The 26,872-nt window shown below is 44.7% G+C and overlaps 1 protein-coding gene and 1 long non-coding RNA gene across 4 annotated transcripts; one reads left to right on the top strand and one right to left on the bottom strand.

The window, feature by feature from the left end:
* Positions 1 to 4,880: 4,880 nt before the first annotated feature.
* PNMA3 (PNMA family member 3) lies at positions 4,881 to 9,643 on the bottom strand. Of its 3 annotated transcripts, none has more exons than XM_023249129.2 (4): positions 8,847 to 9,643; positions 7,152 to 8,563; positions 6,568 to 7,030; positions 4,881 to 6,055 (listed from the first exon to the last, which is right to left on the bottom strand). In XM_023249129.2, exons 2-3 carry the CDS (start codon positions 8,454 to 8,456, stop codon positions 6,926 to 6,928), a joined length of 1,410 nt encoding a protein of 469 aa, XP_023104897.1. In that variant the 5' UTR covers positions 8,457 to 8,563; positions 8,847 to 9,643; the 3' UTR covers positions 4,881 to 6,055; positions 6,568 to 6,925. The 3 variants fall into 3 exon arrangements, with proteins under 3 accessions (XP_023104897.1, XP_023104896.1, XP_023104895.1); XM_023249128.2 differs by having other exon boundaries at positions 4,881 to 5,423; positions 5,902 to 6,055; positions 6,568 to 8,563; positions 8,847 to 9,292; XM_023249127.2 differs by having other exon boundaries at positions 6,568 to 8,563; positions 8,847 to 9,292.
* Positions 9,644 to 10,180: 537 nt separating this feature from the next.
* LOC109496647 lies at positions 10,181 to 11,902 on the top strand. Its single transcript, XR_002152843.2, has 2 exons — positions 10,181 to 10,411; positions 11,000 to 11,902. It is a non-coding gene; the product is annotated as an uncharacterized LOC109496647 (long non-coding RNA).
* Positions 11,903 to 26,872: the final 14,970 nt, after the last annotated feature.

The raw sequence follows: 26,872 nt of genomic DNA, 5'->3' as shown, positions 1-26,872 counted from the left end.
TCTACCAGTGAGGCATACCCTCTCTGCTAGAATGGGAACTTATTTTGAAATAGGGTCATTGCAGATGTAATTTATTAAAATTGAGTAGTTTGGGCCTCTAATCCAATATGACTGATGCTCTTTTAAAAAGTATAAATTTTGAGGGGCGCCTCGGTGGTTCAGTTTGCTAAGCGTCCAATTGCGGCTCAACTCATGATCTCACAGTTTGTGTGTTTGAGCTCCTTGTCGGGCTTTGCACTTGACAGCTCAGAGTCTGGAGCCTCCTTCGGATTTTGTGTCTCCCTCTCTCTCTGCCCCTCCCCTGCTCACACTCTCTCTGTTTCTCAAAAATAAGTAAACCTTAAAAAATTTTAAGTAGAGATTTTGATGCAGAGGCATACACAGGTAGATAATGCTTGTGTACATTGGTTTTGTGCTGCCACATACCAAGGCTACCAGAAGTTTGGAGAAAGACATGGAACAGGTCCTTTCTTAGCATCTCTAGAAGGAACAAACTCTGCTGACACCTCTATTTCCAACTTCTAGCCTCCAGAACTTTGAGACAATAAATTTTTGTTTTTTGAGAAATTGCCACCCAGTTCAAGGTAACTTTTACTACAGCCCAAGGAGCCTAATACACCTGGGAAAGCTTTATTCCCCTTGAATTCATATCCTAGGGGATATTATAGGAACTTCTTGGCTTTCTTTTTTTTGCACTAGCTCTGAAGCCTTTGTAGTGCTTGCCCACATATCATGGGAGGGTTGGGACCCTAGTTGCCAAGGAAACTCTAGGGTTTGGCTGGTGTTGGCCTTGTGTATCTGCTGTTCTGTGTTGATCTGTCACCTGCCTCCTGATGGGCTTCTGAGGTTAGGCTCCTCCTCTGTGTTCTTGTTGGTGGCCTCTTTTTGTCTCCCCAAAGCTCTTGTCAGCCACAGAGAAACCAGACTATAATTTCTTCAAATCTTGAGGGCGTGTATGAGGAGGCCCGTGATCAGGATCCCTGAAGGGAATGACACAGAAGTGTTCCCTGTAGGCAAAGAGGTTGTGAGCAATCCAGTAAGACACTTGTCACTAGCAGTGACAACTGTAAGCAAGGTGTCTGGCCTAAATTGGGATGACCTAATGGGGCAAAGTTGGGCCAAATTGATCCTGCCTGAGTTTGTGGTATTCACATACTCCTTGGCAGAACTGAGCCTTTTCAGGTCAACTCACACAAGAAGGCAGCTACCAGTACATGGCCTCCAGACAGAACCTAGGCCCTCCCTCTTGGGGGACATCGAATGCCCCCATGGCATGTATTTTTGATTTAGAGAGAAGCAGATACTAGCTGAGAAAGATATCTCCCTCTAAGGAGTAGGAGATGGCTAGGTAAAATGCTGTTTTCCAATGGAGAAGTTTGGCCCAAGTCGAACTGCAAAGAGATCCTGTCCATCAGGAATCTGTTTGACTCCCAGCTCTGATGTTCCTCCAACCTCAGTAGATAACACTTATTTCACTCACCAGCTGAATCCCGGTAGCCACTTCTGATATAACACAAGTGCTCCTTCTAGTCCATCACCAACACTGCTTTCTCACTGACTTCTCTAGTTCACAGACATGAGCATGTTATCCCTCTCCTGTAAAAACTTCTGGGGAAGTGATACTTCATTTGAGATTCTGGTTGCCTACTTCACATGTGGAACAGAAGTCCAAAGTTAGCATGGGTACCACAGGAACTTCATAACCCCATACAACTTCCCTGTGGAACTGCTCCCTCTTCTTGCCCCTCTATCCATCACTCCAGACCCCGTCTACACCAGCCTTTTCCCCAGACACCAGATATCCTCTGACCATTCAACTCCATCCACTACAGGATAAGGGTCTTGGCTGTGAGGAGCTTACCAGGATTGTGAGGCCTGAGAGAAGGCAAACAGTCAAGGTGGGGTCAAAGATCAGCCCAGATTTTGGTATGGAGGTACTTTACAGTCTATGGCAAAGGGAGGGGAAATCCAAATAGCATGTGGAAGTCTTGCTGAGTTGTGGATTTTTATGTTCCCCACTTTGCAAGCAGTATAGTAGAGAGAAGGGAACTGGGCATAGACAGAGCCCAGAGTATTGCACAAAGCTCTCACTGAGATTATGACTGAATACTAATGCTGCATGTTCAGATTGAGACATTACAAGTTTTGGCACAGAACACCCTCCAGGAGCTGTAAGATGGAGAACTACCAGACCTTACACAGTGTTCCCAGCAGCCAGAGCGGAGAGACCATATTGAAGTCCCCAGATGTTCATCACAGAACCCAGTAAGGCCATACATTAGGAGAATGGTTCATGTAGCTCTACAAGACTTATATTAACAAGGCCTAAAAATGAGCCTTAAGAAGCTCATTCTGGTCTGTAAGTAAACAAACTTCATGATGGAACAAAACTCAACCCAGAAATAAGGTAAACAAAACCAAGACACTTAACAACCTAACAACCAAATGGCAGACTTCTATGCAAAATTTCTAGATATGTGAAGGAAGAAAACATGACCCATAACCAAGGGGGAAATGTACCAGTAGGTTCAGAAATAGCAAGGATGATGGGGTTAACACATAAAGACTTAAATACAGCAATTGGAAACAAATATGCTACAGAATTGAAAGAGAAGCATGAATATAATGAAGGAACCAATGAGTAAAAGTCTCAGCAGGGAAATGATAACTATAATGAAGAAACAAATGGAAACTCTATAACTGAAAAATACAGAAGAGGGAATATAGAAAACTGTAATAAACCCACAGGTACACAGTTAATTGATTTTTGACCAACACTCCAAATAAAATCGATGTCAAAATGAAAAGTTTTCAAATGCATCCTGACTCCACACATCCCCTAAAATACAAAAATTGGTTTAGGTACATCTCAAGACATAAATGCAAAAGCTAAAACTACAGAGCTTCTAGAGGAAAACAGATGTTTTCTGTAAAACATTTGTAAATGTAGGCCAAGCAAAGATCTCTTAGGCAGGACCCAGAAACTAGTCACTGTAGAAGAAAATAAATAATGCAATGGACCTCATCATAGTTAAATCCATCTGCTTATGAACAGACACCACTAAGAATATGCATAGACAAGACACAACATGTAGAAAATAGTCCCAACATATATATCTTATAAAGGGCTTATATCCAAAGTGTTTTGACAATTTGCACAAGCCACTAATAAAACAAGGGAAAGGATCCTACTTGAAAACTGGGCAAGAGACTTGAATAGGCAGTTCACTGAGGAAGATAGCTAAGAAGCACACAAAAAGTGCTCCATATCATTAGTCATCCCAAAAATGCAAATTAGTATCACAATGAGATACCACTATGAGTCACTGACCAGAATGGCTAAAAGTTCAAAGCTGACAACCCCAAATTTTTGAGAAGCCCAAGAAAGAGATACTACTGATGGGAATACAAATTGTCATAAAAGCTTTGCAAATCTGTGAGGAGTTTCTTATAAACATAGCTCTACTCTGTGGCATAGTAATTTCAATGCTAGGTATTTATTCAGGAGAAAGGAAAACAAACGTCCACAAAAAGACACAAATAGATGTTCACATAGGCTTTGATCACACACCAATATTAGTAACACACATAGCTGTAGACACCTTGATAACAGTAATGTACCAGGGGCTGCAGATGGATGATTGCATAGTAGGCCCAGCTGTACCACTCATCAGTTGGCACCAACAGAAGTCTTGCTCTTGTTTTGTGAAGCAGTGACATGTGCCTTGTTCTGCCTTCTTCCAACTTTCTTTGATTCCTCAAAGAAATAAAAAACCACCATCTGACACATGCACTCATACAAAACTCACACATCTTCTCATTTGTTCACTCATACACTAACACATGTACACTCCCCCATTAGCACACATTCACTCATACTCATGCACACACTACCTCACACAAACTCATACATATGCACACACACACTCATACACCAGACACTTTCACTCATGAACACATTCATGCACACTCACATATATACACTGACACAAATCCACTTATACACACTAACATTCATATATACACTTGGCTACCCACATACTCTCAGTCACTCACACATAGTCATGTACATACAAACTTATACATGCTCACAAACACATACTCACACACACACAAGACACATTACCCATGTACACAATTATACATACTCACATACATTCACTCACACATGCTTATTTTGCTCATTCACATATATACACACACAATGACACACATTTTCACTGATACTAACGTATATAAACATACATCCACATACCTACATACTCACATAGTCACACACACTCATCCACATACAAACTAACACATATTCACCCATGCTCACACTCAACACACACATTTACATACATTTACTAACACATTCACAGACTTACATAGTTGATCACACATTCACACACATTTACTGACACACATATAGGCACATATTCACACACTGATACACTCATACTTTCACACAATTACATTTTACACACACTTACAGATACACTGACACAGGCTGGCCTGATTTTGATGCTCCAGGTCTGGATGCCCTGAGCCCCAACGAGGCAGTGAGGGATCTTGGAGTCTCTGGCGACTGCCTGCTGTTCCTCACCCTCCCTTATTCCTGAAAGTTCCCTGGGAATCCAGACAGCCACTACACACTCCCACCAGCATCCTAGTCACTGGCACCATCTGGCTCTGCTTAGCTTCATTCCCTTGCCAAGGTCCGTAAGACACTGTTTCTTAAATGTTGGCCACCTTTTGCAATTAAGACATTTCAAAGCTCTCATGGACCTTATCCTACACATACTCTCATGTTGACCAGGCAACTGTTTCCCCTCTACACCCACACCCCCAGGTGAACCTTCCCTCAATTGCCCATAGCAGAGGCAAGACTCAGCTGAAACATTCAATGAAATTTATTGAAGAGAAACATTTACTGAAACCATTGAAGAGAGGGAATGACAACACAGAGAGGAACGTCTGACGGCCACTACAGCCCATAGGTCACGGACCCCCTCCTCTTGGGGTCCCAAATGAGGTGCCTCTGTTTCCCCCAACACCATGGCCCTCCTGCCATAGTCTCCCTTCCTGAGGGCCCCACGATCGGCCCTTGGCCAGGATGATGGATGCGGATGCTGGCCATGGCCCCTCACTCCAGGGCACTCTCCACTCTGGCCGACATGCTGGGGCCTGGTCCTGCCCTATGGCCTGCACAGGACAGTCACAGGATGCTGGAAAACGCAGCACGGGGCACTGGGACAAGCCGAAGAAACTGAGTCACAAGTAACAAGAGAGTGGCACATCAGAGCACGGTTTCCGTGGAGACTCCCACAGGCCACCTCTGTCCTTGGTCCAGTTCCTTCTTCCTGAGGTCACGGGGTGAGCACCAGCCATGCTCTCTTCTGTCCTTCCCGCCATCTCCTGGGACTGGGCTCGAGAGGTCTCTGGGGTGGGGTGGGGGTGGCTGCTCAGATAAGAACACACATACATCTCCACAAGAACAAGCAGCAGTTGGCCTAAACCTACACCGAGGAAGCAGAGGCTGAGCTCACGACACCAGACGACAGCAAGCAGAGCCTGGGCTCGCACTGAAGCTCGTGCCACACACCCGGGCTGAGAGGTGGCTGCTGCGTTAGGCCAGGACACCGGCCGCGGGCTCCTGCACACCTCAGGGCTCTGCATGAGAATGGTAACTAGTGTGCGTGTAGTGGGAGCGGGGGAGGGGTGGTGCCACTTGACACGGGGGTCACTAAGGGGCCTACAGAGACACAAGTGGGCTTCCCAGAGCATGGAGCGACGTGCTCCAGGGGTCAGTGAATGAGGGTCCCCCTCTTGGGCGGCCCGAGGGGCCGGCACCCTTGAGATGGCTCCTAACATCTCCCAGGCCAGTGTGGGTGGCAGACATTTTCAGGTGCCCCTCACCTAGGCTAGGGCCAGCCACTCAGGAGTGCTTCCCAGGCTGGCTGCCTGAATTGACAGGGTTTGGTGCTGGCCTTGGCATTGCCAGCTGCTGAGTTGTCGTTCACCAGGCCAGTCCCATGCCTCCTTGCCTGCAGGCTCCTGGTCTCCAGTGGCACTGTATAAACAAAAGCAGAACAACCTCCCACCACCAAGCCCTACCCCCTCCTCCTCCTCTCCTCTACCTTTTCCTCCTCCTCCTTCTTTACCTCTTTCTCTTCCTTCTCTCCTACACCCTTTTCTCCTCCTCCTCTTCCACTTCCTTCTCTTTCTCTTCCTCCTCCTCCTGCTTTGGAACCAAAGTTTCTCTGCTACACACTCACACCAAAGCCAGCTGTGAGGTACTGGCCCACCAAGCACCAGTACTCCCACCTGCCAGGCTGAGCTGAAGCTCTGGCCCAAGGATCTTCTCCTTGTAGTTTTTGCTCTCCTTGCCCCTATAGCCCTTCCAGGCTGCAGCAGAAGGAAACTGCCTGTAGGCTGGTGCTAGGCTCCCAGAGCCTTTGGTTCTCCTGCCCTCACTTGTGCAGGGGCTTGAGGGCTCTGCCTTCCTGGGGGTCCCCTAGAATAGTGTAGATAGATAATCTTGAAAACAGGCTGGACCATGTGGCCTCCTGTCTGGGGCATTACCTGTCTGTTGTACAGCTCTTCTTTGCCTAAGATGACTCCTTCAGGCAGGGCTGGTCCTGGGGAAGGCTCCTCCAGGCCCCACGTGGCCTGCGGGCCAGTTGGCATCTTTAGCTCAGAGCCCACAGGGTGGGTATTTGGGGGTGGCCAGATGATGGGGCTGATGAATGAGTCCCCAGCTCTACTTTCTTCAGCCTCTGCTGTGTTGGGGTCTTTGCCTGCAGCTGGTGCACCCCATGTGCTGGGTGGGGCAACCCCCCAGTTGTGTCTCTGGCACCTCTTCAGTGCACTGTTGGCCTTCACTGAGTCCCATGTAGCTTGGTGAGTGGAGTCTTTTTCATCTGGCAGAGGATGAGGGGGCTCAGCCTGGGCATGGCTTCTTTGCCCCTCTACCCCACTCAAGTCCCCTGCTGTTTCTGTAGGCTGCCCCTTTCCCTTTTTCCAATATCTCTTTTGTTTCCTCTGCCTGAAATAAGAAGAGGTGCCCTGTTCTCCTGAGCCTACTTGGCTTTGGGCTTGGGATGGCTCTTTTCCCAAGCCCTGTTCCCATTTCCCGACTCCATTGCAGCCTGTCTCTTCTGCTTTACCAAGAGCGGGTTTGGAGGGTTGCTACACTGTGCCCTGATGTGGCCATCTTCTCCACAGCTATAGCAGAATGTGTGATGTTTCCGTTTTCCTGAACCTCGGGAGCTGGCCCTTAGCACACGCCCCCTTCGATGCTGTCCTCTGCCTCTCCTGCGCCGGGAACCTTGGGAAGGCCTGGCCTGAAGAGTGCTGCCAGGGGCAGCAAAAGACACTGCTCTGAGAGCATTGGCTCTGGCAGATGCCCTTACTCCTGCATCCAGCCCCTGTAGCCTCCCCCTTTCTGGACCAAAAGTGGCCTCCCACTCCTCCTCCTCACGCAGGAGCTTCACCAGTGCCAGAAAACCAGGTGGTTTCCTTCGCTGTTTCATCAACTTAAGCCTGTCTCGAAGTTTGTCAGTAAGGGTAGCCCCACTTAAGACTTGTTTCAGGCGAGCCTGATTCACATTTCTTCGCAATACTGCATTTTTTTCTACAGCTCTTTGGAGCAGGGGTTCCAAACGCAACACAAAGCTGGAGACTTTCTCTCCCACCTCCTGATAGGCTTTATAAAATTTCACATGGGCGATTTTACGACTTTCCACAGGTCCAAATACCTGTTGCAGGGCTGCCAGGCACTCCTCCACAGTTATGGCAGCATTGTTGGCCCGGAGCCCACTGACCACCTGCAGAGCAGGGCCCCGCAAGCATTCCATCAGCCGCCGCCTCTTTTCACCCTCAGGCACCTGCCACATCTGTAGCACCTCAGTGGTGTGCTCAAGCCAGGCTTCAAAGGCCAATGCCCCTGGGATGGACACAGTGTTCCCAGAAAAGACTCTTAGTTCTCTGTACAACATTTGTTCTAGCAGAGGCTGCACTGCTGCCCCCAGGGTCTGGGCCCAGGTCCAGAAGTCAGGTGATATGGCCACTCTTGGAGCAGGGCAGTTGGTGTCTGATCCAAGCACTCTGTTCATATCTGACACTGTCCGCCTCTCCTCCTCTAAGAAGCGGTTCAGTCTATTGAGAAATTCCCCATCTGAGTTCCGAGGTTTTACAACCACTTCCCAGGGCCCTCCCTTTCCGGGTATTTCCCTGGGGATCAAAGCATAGTCAATATCTTGGGCAAGCTCCAAGAGAAATGCTTGGGCATTCTCTTCCCTCCTGAACATCCTGCCAATGACCCTATACCTGCCCAGGTGCCTGAAAGCATCCTGAAGAGTCTCCTCAAATTCATCCTCACCACAGTCCTCAGGAATCCCCAGGATAAGCATGGACCTCTGCGTGTTCAGATGTTCCCCCCGACACCAATCCTGCAACAGGGTCAATGGCATGTCCCCAATCTCTGTGGAGCCTAATTTAGGGGATAATGATCACTGCGTGGTGCACATGTATCAGGCCAACTCCCAGGGCGACAGCAGACAGCCCAGATCTCCACAGCCTGTGAATACAAACGAGGTGAGAGCGAAGTTAAGCGCCCCCCCCCTCCGCCCCGCCGCGCCCACCCCCCAGGTGACCCTCCTCCCCCGGGGCGGTGCCTTTGCAGCCCAGGCTAGACCCCTGCCCCGCCTTCCACCCGCCCGCCGGGGCCACGGCCCCCTCCCCACCGCGTCCCTCTCGCCCCCGCGGGCTGCCGCAGTCCTACTGGGGCGGGCGGAGGGCAGGCGGCAGGCGGGCGGGTCTCCCGGAGGGCTGAGCGCACCCTCCCCGGTTCTGGCACCTACCCTCCTCTGGGTCGGGGTCCTTCCTCGTCGAGGTCCCAGCAGGTGGGGCGCAGGGGCTGCGCCGAGCGGCAGCGGGGTCGTGCGCCCCTCTTTTCCTGGCTGCCTCTCACTCCCTCTCCTTCTTCCTCTCCCTGTCCCTCTCTCAGCGCGGCACGTGGGCTAGCGCGCCGGCGCCTGCTCGCCACCACTCTCTGCAGTGCGGACTCGGGGCGGGGGCGCAGTGGCGGCGGAGCGCGGACCCTCCGCGTCGCCCCGGAGACCGCCGGGCCATTGGCGCGCGCGGGTCACGCGGCCAGGCTGTGGCCACCGCCGCGGGCACCCCGGGACTGCGCGTGACGTCACCTGCTCCTTCCCCCGCCCCCGAGGGGGCGCTGGCACAGGTGGGGATCCTGGGGACCCGAGAGCCAGTGCCCCCATCCTAGACCCAACCCTGCCCACCTCCCGCCCCTCCCGGAACATGCTCTCGGGGCGTCAGCCTGGCGAGGGGTCCATATCCCCGGGTGCCCACCAGAGAGCCGCTGGGCAGGCCCGAGATGCGCCCGCCAGCGCTGCATTCTGGCATGGGTGGAGCGCGGGATGGGGGCGCGTTCTGGGGCTCCTTCACCTGTTTCCGCCCCTCCTCCACTCCACCCAGAACGGGTCCTGTCCCAGCTAGGCGAGAAGCACTTCGTCCGGGTGCTACTACGTGGAATAGATGCCACCTGCGCACATGAGCGCTCGCACACACCACCGCAACCGGGGGTCAGCAGTCCCCGTACTCGCGCGGGGGCCGTGGCCGCTGTGGGCACACGACGGGCCAAGATGCGTCGCTGCCCCAGTGCCAGGGCCCTGCCCCAAAGAGGGTGACCCAGCGTACTGGTTTGCTTGGTCCTTTTCCATTTTGAGTGCTGCAAGTCCACTGTCTGGAAAAGAAAGCACTCCATTTGGAGCCCAATCCCTTGGACCTGCCTTTTCATGATGGCAGTGGGCTGTGGGTTGTACTGCATCTGTAGGGTCCCAGTGGTATCAGAAAGAGGAAAGGAATGATTGCCCTTCAGGCAAAAGGTCCAGTGGTCTGTGCTCCTGCCTGCTCTGCCAACTACATCCTCACCTCCTGTGTGCAGAGTTCTCCCAAGCTACAGAAGGAGGGACCTGTGGTGGATGCCCAGGTTAGGCTCACCCATCCAGCCAAGTCTGGAGAGACACCTTGTACTGGGTGTGGCAAAGAACTCTTCACTTGCTGCTATAAACATTGGGGTACAAGTGCCCCTTAAATACTGAGAACAAACTGAGGGTTGATGGGGGTGGGGGAGAAGGGAAAGTGGGTGATGGGCATTGAGGAGGGCACCTGTTGAGATGAGCACTGGGTGTTGTATGGAAACTAATTTGACAAATTATATTTAATATATAAAAAAAGAACTGTTCACTTGCATTCCCACTCCACATTGTGATGATGCATTCTGTTTGCCTGACAGGGACCGTGTAATAATGACCTCTAAGTGCTTTTCTCTGCTCAAACTGGATAAACGTTCCTACCATGACTTCATAAAACTTATTTCTTTTACCGCTCACCAGAACCCTGAGAGGTAGGTATTAGCATCCTTATTTGACTCATGAGGCTCAGAAAGGTGAAGGGACATATACAAAAGCATGCACCTTAATGCAGGTGGAATTGAAATTAGATTCTAAATTGGTCCCCATAACCCTTTGAGTAGACTTAGGACTATTTCTATTCTGGTTATGTCATCCACATTAGAATTACTTCCCTTATTTCTGTCCACTCACAGTCCATGTGAGGAGGAAAAATCCTCCTCATATTTACTAGAGAGTAAATTGGCTCAACTTTAGATTTGTACGTTTCCTTCTATTTAATCATGTAGGAAAATGGGAAAATTGTTAAAAATTGTTTTTCTCAAAAGTGGTGATTCACTTTCTATGGCATATGGAATGGGACTACTCAAGGGTGCTTTGAAAGTCTACCATGTGTATCTTTTTTTCTTAAAAACATCTAAGTTACTCAAAATCCATGTCTTTTATAAAACACTTGGTTGCCAATTTCCAAATCAGCTTTTTGTGATCCTGGGATGGCAATGAAATAGCATAGTTATCTGGAAGACTACATACAGTTCCCAGTTTTGTCACTCAGAGGACTTAACCATCTACTCAACTTACAGAAGCAGAAATGAGTCTCAGTGAAGGAACACAACCAGCCCAAAATGACACAATGAGTAAATGGCAAAGTTATGAGACATCAAGAGGAGACGCAAAGGCATCTCCAAGGAAAAAGGGGACATTCAGAATTTCTCTGGGAAAAGGCATGTAGAGGTCCCAGCCAGGTGCAATGCAGCAGATCTGTGGATATCCTGGATGTCAGGAAAGAGTGATTTGGAGACACCAGGGTTGAAGTGATATATTTCAATATGCTTGGTTTGAAACTTTTTGAACCCTTTTGTAATTGGAGATAACCTTTCCTCTGGTTTTAGGGCCTCCTTGACTCTGTGCTCAAAGGATGGTAAAGATTAATGTCTCTTCTATTTACATAGAAGGATTTTCAAGCCAGTAAAAATATCTTATTTGCTTTTATGTCTCCATTGCCTTGCATGGTTCTAGCACAAAGGCACTAAAATTGAGGAACTGGTAGATAAATTCCACTTATAAAGTGGAAAGTATAATAGAGCATGAAGGAGGCCACCTCCACTGGAGTGGCCTTCTCCTAGCTTAGACCAGTAGTGTCAGGGTTATTTAGAGAACAAATTCCTGAGCCCTACCTCTGGGGAGTCTGATCTGCTGGGTCTGAGATAGACCTGGGATTTTTTTTTTTTTTACCAGAGTTTCTGGTAAGTAAATACTATAAAAAATACATTCTACAACATTAAACATACAAAAGGTCATAAAAAGTACAACCAATACTTTGATACCTACTACCTAAGATGTAAAACACTGCCAGTGAAGTTAACCTCTTTGCATACTCCTTCCCAATAGCCTCTTGCTCTCTGCCCCATAGAGGGAAGCAATGTTATGCATTTGCATTTCTTTTGTATTTCCACTGCAAATAAATTTATCTTAAACAAGCGGAAGTATTGTGTTCTCATGTTTTAAACTTTGTATAAATGGTATCATATTGTTGGTATTCACCCATCTAGTTAACTAATCATTGTTTGTGAGAATCACCATTTTGATACATGCAAGTTCGGTTCATCAATTTTCACTTCTGTATAATATTCCATTGTAGGGGTGTATGTATGTGTATGTGTGTGTGTGTATACAAAAATGTACTTATAAGTTTTCACATTGATGGATATTTAAGTTGTTTCTCATTTTTAGTATCACAAATAATGCTTCTCTAAAATATTGTTGGAGAGTTTCACTATGGTATGTACCTAGCAGTGGCATTGCTGGGTCAAAGACTATTTTTAGTGTTAAGATACATTGTCAAACTGTTCTTCAGTTTGATATACCAATTTATACCTCTATCAATCTCCACATCATCACCAACATATTACGTGACTTAAATGTTGCCAATTTAGAGGGATGCCAATTGTTATTTCTTATGTTTTACTTTGAATTTCTCTGATTATAAATGAGGTTTAATACCTTAGTTAGGGGTCCATTCTGATTCCTTTTGTTTGAAATTCTTACTAATCTTTCCCATTTCTTTATTGGAAGTTTCTCATTTTTATGCTTCATAGGAGTTCTTTGTGTAATCTGGAAACTTTTTCTATTTAAGTTACTTTTGTTGGTAACCAATTGGTAACCAATTACCCAAAGCATACTGGCTTACAACAACCATTTTATTTTGCTCACAATTTTGTGAGTTAGGAACTAGGGGAAAGTTTAGCTGGGCGGATCTCACTTAGGGTTTCTCATGTGGTTGAAGATGTGAGCTGGGAATTTAATGATATGCAGGCATAACTGGGCTGGAAACCTAAGATGGCTCACTCACATGGCTGACATTGAATCGTATTTTGGGTACTCACAGCCAATAACATTCTAAATGTTTACACACAGTCAGATTACAATACTTCCTCTGAATTACCATTCTTGGGTCAATGAAGTTTTTGCTGTGGACTATAATAAATTTCTGTGGGAGAATGCATGTATAGACAGAAATTACTCCCCTTAATTATTTAAGATTGCTATATGTTGGATTATATCCTCCCAAAATTCATATGGTGAAATCCTAACCTCCAGTATATCAGAATGTGGCCTTATTTGCAATGAAAGTCATTCATTGCAGATGTAATTATAAAAAAAGTTATGCAGCCATAATTTTGCATTATTTTGAATTAATAAACTTTATTTTTTAGAGCAAGTTTTGGTTCACAGCAAAATTGAGTGGGAAATATAGAAATTTCCTGTATACTCATTATTCCCCAACACACACAACCCCCTACACTATTGACATCTCACAATACAGTGATACATTTATTACAATTACTCAAACTGGTTTACATTAAGTTTATTCTTGGTGTTGTACATCCTCTGGGTTTTGACAAATATAATGACATATATCCACCATTATAATATTATAAAAAGTAGTTTCATTGCCTTAAAAATCCTCTGTCTTCTGCCCATTCATCCTTTCCTCCCCACTAAATCCTAGCAACCACTGATCTTTTTACTGTCTCCACAGTTTTGATTTTTTCAGAATGTCATGTAGCTGGAATTATAAAGTATATATCCTTTTCAGATTGACTTCTTTTATTTAGTAATATACATTTAACATTTTTCCATGTCTTTTCATGACTTGATAACTTTCTTTTTAATGCTTAATAATTTTCCATTGTCTGGATGCACCATAGTTTATCCATTCAGCTACATATTTTTCTTTCTTTTACACATGACTTATTTTTTAAAATATTTTTGAATATATGAAATTTATTGTCAAATTGGTTTCCATACAACACCCAGTGCTCATCCCAAAAGATGCCCTCTTCAATACCCATCAGCCACCCTCCCCTCACTCCCACCCCCCATCAACCCTCAGTTTGTTCTCAGTTTTTAACAGTCTCTTATGCTTTGGCTCTCTCCCACTCTAACCTCTTTTTTTTTTTTTTCTCCTTCCCCTCCCTCATGGGTTTGTGTTAAGGTTCTCAGGATCCACATAAGAGTGAAAACATATGGTATCTGTCTTTCTCTGTATGGCTTATTTCACTTAGCATCACACTCTCCAGTTCCATCCACGTTGCTACAAAAGGCCATATTTCATTTTTTCTCATTGCCACGTAATATTCCATTGTGTATATAAACCACAATTTCTTTATCCATTCATCAGTTGATGGACATTTAGGCTTTTTCCACAATTTGCCTATTGTTGAGAGTGCTGCTATGAACATTGGGGTACAAGTGCCCCTATGCATCAGTACTCCTGTATCCCTTGGGTAAACTCTTAGCAGTGCTACTGCTGGGTCATAGGGTAGGTCTATTTTTAATTTTCTGAGGAACCTTCACACTGTTTTCCAGAGCGGCTGCACCAGTTTGCATTCCCACCAACAGTGCAAGAGGGTTCCCATTTCTCCACATCCTCTCCAGCATCTATAGTCTCCTGATTCGTTCATTTTGGCCACTCTGACTGGTGTGAGGTGATACCTGAGTGTGGTTTTGATTTGTATTTCCCTGATAAGGAGCGATGTTGAGCATCTTTTAATGTACCTGTTGACCATCCGGATGACTTCTTTAGAGAAGTGTCTATTCATGTTTTCTGCCCATTTCTTCACTGGGTTATTTGTTTTTCGGGTGTGGAGTTTGGTGAGCTCTTTATAGATATTGGATACTAGCCCTTTGTCCGATATGTCATTTGCAAATATCTTTTCCCATTCCTTTGGTTCCCTTTTAGTTTTGTTGATTGTTTCCTTTGCTGTGCAGAAGCATTTTATCTTTATGATGTCCCATTAGTTCATTTTTGCTTTTAATGCCCTTGCCTTTGGGGATGTGTCAAGTAAGAAATTGCTACGGGTGAGGTCAGAGAGGTCTTTTCCTGCTTTCTCCTCTAGTGTTTTGGTGGTTTCCTGTCTCACATTCAGGTCCTTTATCCATTTTGAGTTTATTTTTGTGAATGGTGTGAGAAAGTGGTCTAGTTTCAACCTTCTGCATGTTGCTGTCCAGTTGTCCCAGCACCATTTGTTAAAGAGACTGTCTTTGTTCCATTGGATATTCTTTCCTGCTTTGTCAAAGATTAGTTGGCCATACTTTTGTGGGTCTAGTTCTGGGGTTTCTATTCTACTCCATTGGTCTATGTGTCTGTTTTTGTGCCAATACCATGCTGTCTTGATGATGACAGCTTTGTAGTAGAGGCTAAAGTCTGGGATTGTGATGCCTCCTGCTTTGGTCTTCTTCTTCAAAATTACTTTGCCCATTTGGGGCCTTGTGTGGTTTCATATGAATTTTAGGATTGCCTGTTCTAGCTTCGAGAAGAATGCTGGTGCAATTTTGATTGGGATTGCATTGAATGTGTAGATAGCTTTGGGTAGTATTGACATTTTGACAATATTTATTTTTCCAATCCATGAGCATGGAATGTTTTTCAATTTCTTTATATCTTTTTCAATTTCCTTCATAAGCTATCTATAGTTTTCAGCATACAGATCTTTTACATCTTTGGTTAGATTTATTCCTAGGTATTTTATGCTTCTTGGTGCAATTGTGAATGGGATCAGTTTCTTTATTTGTTGTTTCATTATTAGTGTATAAGAATGCAACTGATTTCTGTACATTGATTTTGCATCCTTCAACTTTGCTGAATTCATGTATCACCACTTCTATCAGACTTTTGGTGGAGTCTATTGGATTTTCCATGTATAATATCATGCCATCTGCAAAAAGTGAAAGCTTGACTTCATCTTTGCCAATTTTGATGCCTTTGATTTCCTTTTGTTGTCTGATTGCTGATACTAGAACTTCCAACACTATGTTAAACAACAGCGGTGAGAGTGGACATCCCTGTCGTGTTCCTGATCTCAGGGAAAAAGCTCTCAGTTTTTCCCCATTGAGGACGATGTTAGCTGTGGGCTTTTCATAAATGGCTTTTATGATCTTTAAGTATGGTCCTTCTATCCCGACTTTCTTGAGGGTTTTTATTAAGAAAGGGTGCTGGATTTTGTCAAATGCTTTTTCTGCATCGATTGACAGGATCTTTGGTTCTTATCTTTTCTTTTATTAATGTGATGTATCACGTTGATTGATTTGTGAATGTTGAACCAGCCCTGCATCCCAGGAATGAATCCCACTTGATCATAGTGAATAATTCTTTTTATATGCCGTTGAATTCGATTTGCTAGTATCTTATTGAGAATTTTTGCATCCATATTCATCAGGGATACTGGTCTGTAGTTCTCTTTTTTTACTGGGTCTCTGTCTGGTTTAGGAATCAAAGTAATACTGGCTTCATAGAGTGAATCTGGAAGTTTTCCTTCCCTTTCTATTTTTTGGAATACCTTGAGAAGGATAGGTATTAACGCTGCTTTAAACGTCTGGTGGAACACCCCTGAGAAGACATCTGGTCCTGGACTCTTATTTGTTGGGAGATTTTTGATGATTTATTCAATTTCTTCGCTGGTGATGGGTCTGTTCAAGCTTTCTATTTCCTCCTGATTGAGTTTTGGAAGAGTGTGGGTGTTTAGGAATTTGTCCATTTCTTTCAGGTTGTACACTTTGTTGGCATATGATTTTTCATAGTATTCCCTGATAATTGCTTCTATTTCTGAGGGATTGGTTGTAATAATTCCATTTTCATTCATGATTTTATCTATTTGGGTCATCTCCCTTTTCTTTTTGAGAAGCCTGGCTAGAGGTTTGCCAATTTTGTTTATTTTTTCAAGAAACCAACTCTTGGTTTCGTTGATCTGCTCTACAGTTTTTTTAGATTCTATATTGTTTATTTCTGCTCTGATCTTTATTATTTCTCTTCTTCTGCTGGGTTTAGGCTGCCTTTGCTGTTCTGCTTCTAGTTCCTTTAGGTGTGCTGTTCGATTTTGTATTTGGGATTTTTCTTGTTTCTTGAGATAGGCCTGGATTGCAATGTATTTTCCTCTCAGGACTGCCTTCGCTGCGTCCCAAAGCGTTTGGATTGTTGTATTTTCATTTTCACTTGTTTCCATATATTTTTTAATTTCTTCTCTAATTGTCTGGTTGACCCACTCATTCGTTAGTAGGGTGTTCTTTAACCTCCATGCTTTTGGAGGTTTTCCAGACTTTTTTCTGTGGTTGATTTCAAGCTTCATAGCATTGTGGTCTGAAAGTATGCATGGTATAATTTCAATTCTTGTAAACTTATGAAGGGCTGTTTTGTGACCCAGTATATGATCTATCTTGGAGAATGTTCCATGTGCACTCGAGAAGAAAGTATATTCTGTTGCTTTGGGATGCAGAGTTCTAAATATATCTGTCAAGTCCATCTGATCCAATGTCTCATTCAGGGCCCTTGTTTCTTTATTGACCGTGTGTCTGGATGATCTGTCCATTTCCGTAAGTGGGGTGTTAAAGTCCCCTGAAATTACCACATTCTTATCGATAAGGTTGCTTATGTTTATGAGTAATTGTTTTATATATTTGGGGGCTCCGGTATTCGGCGCATAGACATTTATAATTGTTAGCTCTTCCTGATGGATAGACCCTGTAACTATTATATAATGTCCTTCTTCATCTCTTGTTACAGCCTTTAATTTAAAGTCTAGTTTGTCTGATATAAGTATGGCTACTCCAGCTTTCTTTTGGCTTCCAGTCGCACGATAAATAGTTCTCCATCCCTTCACTCTCAATCTAAAGGTGTCCTCAGGTCTAAAATGAGTCTCTTGTAGACAGCAAATAGATGGGTCTTGTTTTTTTATCCATTCTGATACCCTATGTCTTTTGGTTGGCGCATTTCATCCATTTACATTCAGTGTTATTATAGAAAGATACGGGTTTAGAGTCATTGTGATGTCTGTATGTTTTATGCTTGTAGTGATGTCTCTGGGACTTTGTCTCACAGGGTCCCCCTTAGGATCTCTTGTAGGGCTGTTTTAGTGGTGACAAATTCCTTCAGTTTTTGTTTGTTTGGGAAGACGTTTATCTCTCCTTCTATTCTAAATGACAGACTTGCTGGATAAAGGATTCTCGGCTGCATATTTTTTCTGTCTAGCACCCTGAAAATCTCGTGCCAATCCTTTCTGGCCTGCCAAGTTTCAAAAGAGAGATCAGTCACGAGTCTTATAGGTCTCCCTTTATATGTGAGGGCACGTTTACCCCTTGCTGCTTTCAGAATTTTCTCTTTATCCTTGTATTTTGCCAGTTTCACTATGATATGTCGTGCAGAAGATCGATTCAAGTTACGTCTGAAGGGAGTTCTCTGTGCCTCTTGGATTTCAATGCCTTTTTCCTTCCCCAGTTCAGGGAAGTTCTCAGCTATTATTTCTTCAAGTACCCCTTCAGCACCTTTCCCTCTCTCTTCCTCCTCTGGGATACCAATTATGCGTATATTATTTCTTTTTAGTGTATCACTTAGTTCTCTAATTTTCCCCTCATACTCCTGGATTTTTTTATCTCTCTTTTTCTCAGCTTCCTCTTTTTCCATAACTTTATCTTCTAGTTCACCTATTCTCTCCTCTGCCTCTTCAAGTCGAGCTGTGGTGGTTTCCATTTTGTTATGCATTTCATTTAAACCGTTTTTCAGCTCCTCGTGACTGTTCCTTAGTCCCTTGATCTCTGTAGCAAGAGATTCTCTGCTGTCCTGTATACTGTTTTCAAGCCCAGCGATTAATTTTATGACTATTATTCTAAATTCACTTTCTGTTATATTATTTAAATCCTTTTTGATCAGCTCATTAGCTGTTGTTATTTCCTGGAGATTCTTCTGAGGGGAATTCTTCCGCTTGCTCATTTTGGATAGTCCCTGGCGTGGTGAGGACCTGCAGGGCACTTCCCCTGTGCTGTGGTGTATAACTGGAGTTGGTGGGCGGGGCCGCAGTCAGACCTGATGTCTGCCCCCAGCCCACCGCTGGGGCCACAGTCAGACTGGTGTGTGCCTTCTCTTCCCCTCTCCTAGGGGTGGGATTCACTGTGGGGTGGTGTGGCCCGTCTGGGCTACTTGCACACTGCCAGGCTTGTGATGCTGGGGATCTGGCGTATTAGCTGGGGTGGGTAGGCAAGGTGCACGGGGGCAGGAGGGGCAGGCTTAGATCACTTCTCCTTAGGTGATCCACTTCAGGAGGGGCCCTGTGGCAGCGGGAGGGAGTCAGATCTGCTGCCTGAGGTTTGGCTCCGCAGAAGCACAGAGTTGGGTGTTTGCGCCGAGCGAGCAAGTTCCCTGGCAGGAACTGGTTCCCTTTGGGATTCTGGCTGGGGATGGGCGGGGGAGATGGCGCTGGCGAGCGCCTTTGTTCCCCACCAAGCTGAGCTCTATAGTCTGGCGGCTCAGCAGCTCTCCCTCCCTTTGTCCTCCAGCCTTCCCGCTTTCCGAGCAGAGCTGTTCACTTATGACCTCCCAGACGCTAAGTCGCGCTTGTTGTCGGAACACAGTCCGCCCGGCCCCTCCGCTTTTGCCAGCCAGACTCGGGGGCTCTGCTTGGCCGGCGAGCCACCCCTCCGCCCCCGGCTCCCTCCCGCCAGTCCGTGGAGCGCGCACCGCCTCGCCGCCCTTCCTACCCTCTTCCGTGGGCCTCTCGTCTGCGTTTGGCTCCGGCGACTCCGTTCTGCTAATCCTCTGGCGGTTTTCTGGGTTATTTAGGCAGGTGTAGGTGGAATCTAAGCGATCAGCAGGACGCGCGGTGAGCCCAGCGTCCTCCTACACCGCCATCTTCTATCCCCTTTCTCTTCTGTTTTGTTTTTGGGAAATCCTGTTGGTGCTCTTTTCTTCATGGTTTCCACTTCTTTTTTTTCTTAAGAGAGTTACTCAGTTTTAACTTTCAAGACTCTAGTCATCCGCAGTGTCATCATCCCTTCTATTGGAATTTTTTGTTATTTGGGGAAACACAAAAATTTCAAGGATTCTCATTACTTCTTTTTCAAATTAGCCTTTAGTATTATCCAGTCTAACTAGATATATTTCTAGCCTATTGTTAGTGGCAACAAAGACACTACTCCTGAAAAGTTTCTAGATGTGAGCATTGGCCTTGCTGTCAGACCTAGAGGAGGCACCCTGATTTGACATTGGATCCTATGCAGGGATAGGGAACTGAAACTGCCACTTCAGATGATTGGCAGCTAATGATGTTAATGCATTTAAGATTTTAGCTCTTCAACTAGTCTGTCCAGGGCCTAGAAGTTGTCTGGGTTAGCTGCCTACTAGCTTTAGGGACCCAAGTACATATATGACCTTACATGTTCAACACTTAATTTGCAAAACGAACAAACACATGCTCAAAGTGAATTTTTTTGGAGGCCAAACTACACCTGGCATCTCCAGACCCAGCTCAGTAAATACTGTTTTTGCGAAAGACCATCCACATTCTGGGGAATCCCTGAACCACTACTCAGTCACTCAGGAAAATTCCTCCTATGCTTCCAGTAATCTCCTGGCCTCTCCTTTCTTCACCATGTCATTGAGGCTGAGGTTTGAGATGTAATATGAGGTTTTAGATGTAATAGTGAGGTTTTATATTTAATATGTTCCTTATTGGGGGAAGGACACTTACAACTCCGTTTATGAAATGCCAGTTATGAAAGTTGTTATTTTTTGAGATACTGATTTAAGTTTACTCTGTCACTGAAGTATGGAGTTTAGGTTTTGTGACTCATTTCTTTATGGGACTAAAAGGAACTTTCTGTATATTGAAATTTTTGTCATGACAATTAAGAGCATGCATGCATGCTGGGATGACTAAATTCACTGAGTATGTTTCCACCTCCATCTGCTTTGATTGCTAAGAACCACAGGTGATGTTAGAAGTGAAAGACTAGTTTAGAATAGAAATTATTTTAGTTTAGAATAGAAATTCTAAGCCCCTGAATGGAGTACTTGGATTGAAAACTATACTGGTGTATGAATTTGGAACCTTTCGTAACCTGACCCCTCAAAAATGAAAATTGAAGACCTCCCTCAAGGACTGACAGGAAACCCAACATTTCTAGAGTTTTCAGGGTTATTAGACCAGAGAACTAGAAATGAAAAGTCTGGAACCAGCTACTAACGTGTCATCACTCTCACTCATACATAAGATCACTGCCCAAGGTTGGGACTCAATCAGCACTAGGCAGGCATGGACAAAACCTCATGTATTCATGAGCTGGTGAAGGTTTACAGTATAGTGATTAGCTACAAGAACTATTGGCCAAGATAAAGACACTCCAGCTTGTCCAAATCTAGCCCTACACACTACTGATTTCAAGTGGGTAACACCAATATGTTGCCTCCACGAGGCAATCCGCCTTCATCATCCCAAAGACAGGCTACACAACATTGTCTAGCCTACATCTCTGTGCCTCCTGTGTGTTCCTCAGAAGTGCCAAGTTCAACCTCAGTCATGGGGACCCTCTAGTCATCATATATTCTAGAGTGGCCATCAGGGTGACCTCAAGAAGCCAAGTCAAGTAAATGTGACAGCATAGACCAGCCTGAAATAAGGGAAAAAATCCCATATTCCCACTGGAAAAATACCAAGGGGCTCCAAATTCCAAAATCCAAAGTTCACCATAACAGTGATAATCCTAAAAATTGTATAAAACATAATGGCACATCAGTATACAAAATGGCACATCAGTATACAAAATCTCTATTTACATTTTTCATGAGGGCCCAGATGTCTGAAAAAACTCATAGTCTTTCTCATGAAAAATTACCCATATTCCTCCTACTTAGAAACAAGCAGTTCCATTGTTAATTCTTATTTTCCATTCAATTCTCCTTATAACATCATTATATTTGGTTCAATAGGATCTCCATTCAAAGCACCATTCCATGCCCAATTCTCAGTACTATAATATTACAGGTTATGTGTTCCTTCCCATTAAGCAGGAAAATGATGCAAAACATACAAAAAAAATTAGGAAGACTCAATGTTGTCAAGATGTCAGTTCTTCCCAAGTTGGTCTGTAAATTGAACACAATTTCAATGAAAATCCCAGCAAGCTATTGTGTGGATATTAACTGATTCTAAAGTTTATATGGAGGGGCAAAAGACCCAGAATAGCCAACTCAATATTGAAGGAGAACAAAGTTGGAGGGCTGACACTACCCAACTCTTAAATTTTTAAAAATGTTTGTTTATTTTTGAGAGTGAGAGAGAAAGAGACAGAGCATGAGTGGGGGAGGGGCAGAGACAGAGGGAGACACAGAATCAGAAGCAGGCTCCAGGCTCTGAGCTGTCAGCACAGAGCCCAAAGTGGGGCTTGAACTCACAAACCATGAGATCATGACCTGAGCCAAAGTCAGATGCTCAACCGACTGAGCCACCCAGGGACCCCCAACTTTAAGACTTACTATAAAACTAGAGTAATCAAGAGGGTGTGGTATTGGGAAAACAATAGACAAACAGAATAATGGAACAGAATAGAGAGCCCATAAATAAACCAACATAGTCAACTGATCTTTCACAAAGGAGCAAAGATAGTCTTTTAGACAAATGGTGCTGGAAGAACTGGACACCCACATGCAAAAAAAAAAAGAATTTAGACATAAACTTTAAACTCTTGATAAAAATAAACTCAAAATGAACTATAGACCTAAATGTAAAACACAAAACAAAAAAAACTCCTGGAAGATAACATAGGATAAAACCTAGATGCTCTTGGGCATGGCAATGGCTTTTTAGATACAACACCAGAGACACAATGCATGAAAGAAATGATTGATGGGGAGAAGCGGCAAGATGGCAGCTTAGGAGGACGCTGGGCTCACCGCGCATCCTGCTGATCACTTAGATTCCACCTACACCTGCCTAAATAACCCAGAAAACCGCCAGAGGATTAGCAGAACGGAGTCGCCAGAGCCAAACACAGACGAGAGGCCCACGGAAGAGGGTAGGAAGGGCGGTGAGGCGGTGCGCGCTCCACGGACTGGCGGGAGGGAGCCGGGGCGGAGGGGCGGCTCGCCGGCCAAGCAGAGCCTCCGAGTCTGGCTTGCAAAAGCGGAGGGGCCTGACGGACTGTGTTCCGGCAACAAGCGCGACCTAGCGTCTGGGCGGTCATAAGTGAACAGCTCTGCTCGGAAAGCGGGAAGGCTGGAGGACAAAGGGAGGGAGAGCTGCTGAGCCCCCTGATGACAGAGCTCAGTTTGGCCGGGAACAAAGGCGCTCGCCAGCGCCATCTCCCCTGCCCATCCCCCAGCCAAAATCCCAAAGAGAACCAGTTCCTGCCAGGGAACTTGCTTGCTCAGCACAAACACCCAACTCTGTGCTTCTGCGGAGCCAAACCTCTGGCAGCGGAACTGACTCCCTCCCGCTGCCACAGGGCTCCTCCTGAAGTGCATCACCTAAGGAGAAGCGAGCTAAGCCTGCCCCTCCTGCCCCTGTGCACCTTGCCTACCCACCCCAGCTAATACACCAGATCCCCAGCATCACAAGCCTGGCAGTGTGCAAGTAGCCCAGACGGGCCACGCCACCCCACAGTGAATCCCACCCCTAGGAGAGGGGAAGAGAAGGCACACACCAGTCTGACTGTGGCCCCAGCGGTGGGCTGGGGGCAGACATCAGGTCTGACTGCGGCCCCGCCCACCAACTCCAGTTATACACCACAGCACAGGGGAAGTGCCCTGCGGGTCCTCACCACGCCAGGGACTATCCAAAATGACCAAGCGGAAGAATTCCCCTCAGAAGAATCTCCAGGATAACAACAACAGCTAAGGAGCTGATCAAAAAGGATTTGAATAATATAACAGAAAGTGAATTTAGAATAATAGTCATAAAATTAATCACTGGGCTTGAAAACAGTATAGAGGACAGCAGAGAATCTCTTGCTACAGAGATCAAGGGACTAAGGAACAGTCACGAGGAGCTGAAAAACGCTTTAAACGAGATGCAAAATAAAATGGAAACGACCACGGCTCAGATTGAAGAGACAGAGGAGAGAATAGGTGAACTAGAAGATAAAGTTATGGAAAAAGAGGAAGCTGAGAAAAAGAGAGATAAAAAAAATCCAGGAGTATGAGGGGAAAATTAGAGAACTAAGTGATACACTAAAAAGAAATAATATACACATAATTGGTATCCCAGAGGAGGAAGAGAGAGGGAAAAGTGCTGAAGGTGTACTTGAAGAAATAATAGCTGAGAACTTCCCTGAACTGGGAAAGGAAAAAGGCATTGAAATCCAAGAGGCACAGAGAACTCCCTTCAGACGTAACTTGAATCGATCTTCTGCACGACATATCATAGTGAAACTGGCAAAATACAAGGATAAAGAGAAAATTCTGAAAGCAGCAAGGGGTAAACGTGCCCTCACATATAAAGGGAGACCTATAAGACTCGTGACTGATCTCTCTTTTGAAACTTGGCAGGCCAGAAAGGATTGGCACGAGATCTTCAATGTGTTGAACAGAAAAAATATGCAGCCGAGAATCCTTTATCCAGCAAGTCTGTCATTTAGAATAGAAGGAGAGATAAACGTCTTCCCAAACAAAAACTGAAGGAATTTGTCACCACTAAACCAACCCTACAAGAGATCCTAAGGGGGATCCTGTGAGACAAAGTCCCAGAGACATCGCTACAAGCATAAAACATACAGACATCACAATGACTCTAAACCCGTATCTTTCTATAATAACACTGAATGTAAATGGATGAAATGCGCCAACCAAAAGACATAGGGTATCAGAATGGAAAAAAAAACAGGACCCATCTATTTGCTGTCTACAAGAGACTCATTTTAGATCTGAGGACACCTTCAGATTCACAGTGAGGGGATGGAGAACTATTTATCATGCTACCGGAAGTAAAAGAAAGCTGGAGTAGCCATACCTACATCAGACAAACTAGACTTTAAATTAAAGGCTGTAACAAGAGATGAAGAAGGACATTATATAATAGTTACAGGGTCTATCCATCAGGAAGAGCTAACAATTATAAATGTCTACGTGCCAAATACCGGAGCCCCCAAATATATAAAACAATTACTCATAAACATAAGCAACCTTATTGATAAGAATGTGGTAATTGCAGGGGACTTTAACACTCCACTTACAGAAATGGATAGATCATCTAGACACACGGTCAATAAAGAAACAAGGGCCCTGAATGAGACATTGGATCAGATGGACTTGACAGATATATTTAGAACTCTGCATCCCAAAGCAACAGAATATACTTTCCTCTCGAGTGCACATGGAACATTCTCCAAGATAGATCATATACTGAGTCACAAAACAGCCCTTCATAACTATACAAGAATTGAAATTATACCATGCATACTTTCAGACCACAATGCTATGAAGCTTGAAATCAACCACAGGAAAAAGTCTGGAAAACCTCCAAAAGCATGGAGGTTAAAGAACACCCTAGTAAAGAATGAGTGGGTCAACCAGGCAATTAGAGAAGAAATCAAAAAATATATGGAAACAAATGAAAATGAAAATACAACAATCCAAACGCTTTGGGATGCAACGAAGGCAGTCCTGAGAGGAAAATACATTGCAATCCAGGCCTATCTCAAGAAACAAGAAAAATCCCAAATACAAAATCGAACAGCACACCTAAAGTAACTAGAAGCAGAACAGCAAAGGCAGCCTAAACCCAGCAGAAGAAGAGAAATAATAAAGATCAGAGCAGAAATAAACAATATAGAATCGAAAAAAACGGTAGAGCAGATCAACGAAACCAAGAGTTGGTTTCTTGAAAAAATAAACAAAATTGACAAACCTCTAGCCAGGCTTCTCAAAAAGAAAAGGGAGATGGCCCAAATATATAAAATCATGAGTGAAAATGGAATTATTACAACCAATCCCTCAGAGATACAAATAATTATCAGGGAATACTATGAAAAATTATACGCCAACAAATTGGACAACCTGAAAGAAATGAACAAATTCCTGAACACCCACACTCTTCCAAAACCCAATCAGGAGGAAATAGAAAGCTTGAACAGACCCATAACCAGCGAAGAAATTGAATCGGTTATCAAAAATCTCCCAACAAATAAGAGTCCAGGACCAGATGGCTTCCCAGGGGAGTTCTACCAGACGTTTAAAGCAGAGATAATACCTATCCTTCTCAAGGTATTCCAAAAAATAGAAAGGGAAGGAAAACTTCCAGACTCATTCTATGAAGCCAGTATTACTTTGTTTCCTAAACCAGACAGAGACCCAGTAAAAAAAGAGAACTACAAGCCAGTATCCCTGATGAATATGGATGCAAAAATTCTCAGTTAGATACTAGCAAATCGAATTCAACGGCATATAAAAAGAATTATTCACTATGATCAAGTGGGATTCATTCCTGGGATGCAGGGCTGGTTCAACATTCGCAAATCAATCAACGTGATATATCACATTAATAATAGAAAAGATAAGAACCATATGATCCTGTCAGTGGATGGTATATATGATCTATACACACATACTCCTTGTATGAAGGGAAGAGGTTCTTCTGTTCCCCATCATCCTGTGGGAAGAGCACCTCCCCAGATATTCTGGATTCTGTGTAGGGGGAGAGGGATCAGGGCAGACCTGCAAAAAGCAGTTCTCAGACCCCTCCTCCCTTTCCAAGTCCAGAGGCCATGTTGTCTGGACTACCACCCCGTACTGGTGGGGGGTGTTAGTACCAGCACAGTCCTGGAGTCTAGCCTGGGGTCACTGAGACCCTGACAGTTCAAACATCTCTTCCACTTCTGCCTGCTTTTAAAGGTGTATGGAACACGAAAGAGAGCCTGAAATACTAGGCAGGTAATTTATATAAATTTCTTAAGTGTTCTCTTAGGTTTTTAGCCAATGCTTAAAGGTTTGAAGAAAGTCACTTTCTTAAAATCATAAACAGCAAAGGAATGTTCATTCAGAGGTATTTTGGCCATTTGCCTTCTTTTTGTTGTTGTTTTATTTTTTATTTATTTTCAAGAGGAGGGAGGAATAAAGAGAGGGTGACACGAATCCGAAGCAGGCTCTAGGCTCTGAGCTGTCAGCACAGAGCCCAACGTGGGACTCAAACTCACAA

The sequence above is a fragment of the Felis catus genome, chromosome X (assembly GCF_018350175.1).
Source record: "Felis catus isolate Fca126 chromosome X, F.catus_Fca126_mat1.0, whole genome shotgun sequence".
In the NCBI taxonomy this organism is placed as follows: domain Eukaryota; kingdom Metazoa; phylum Chordata; class Mammalia; order Carnivora; family Felidae; genus Felis; species Felis catus.
The sequence above is the reverse complement of the archived record's forward strand: the minus strand, read 5'-3'. Positions and strand labels throughout refer to the sequence as shown.

Excerpts from the sequence above, each read along its gene's own strand:
- PNMA3 (XM_023249129.2), bottom strand. The coding sequence starts at position 8,456 with ATGCCATTGACCCTGTTGCAGGATTGGTGTCGGGGGGAACATCTGAAC. Across the intron at positions 7,031-7,151 it reads ACCCTCCAAACCCGCTCTTG|GCAGAGGAAACAAAAGAGAT; the intron begins GTAAAGCAGAAG and ends TTCTTATTTCAG.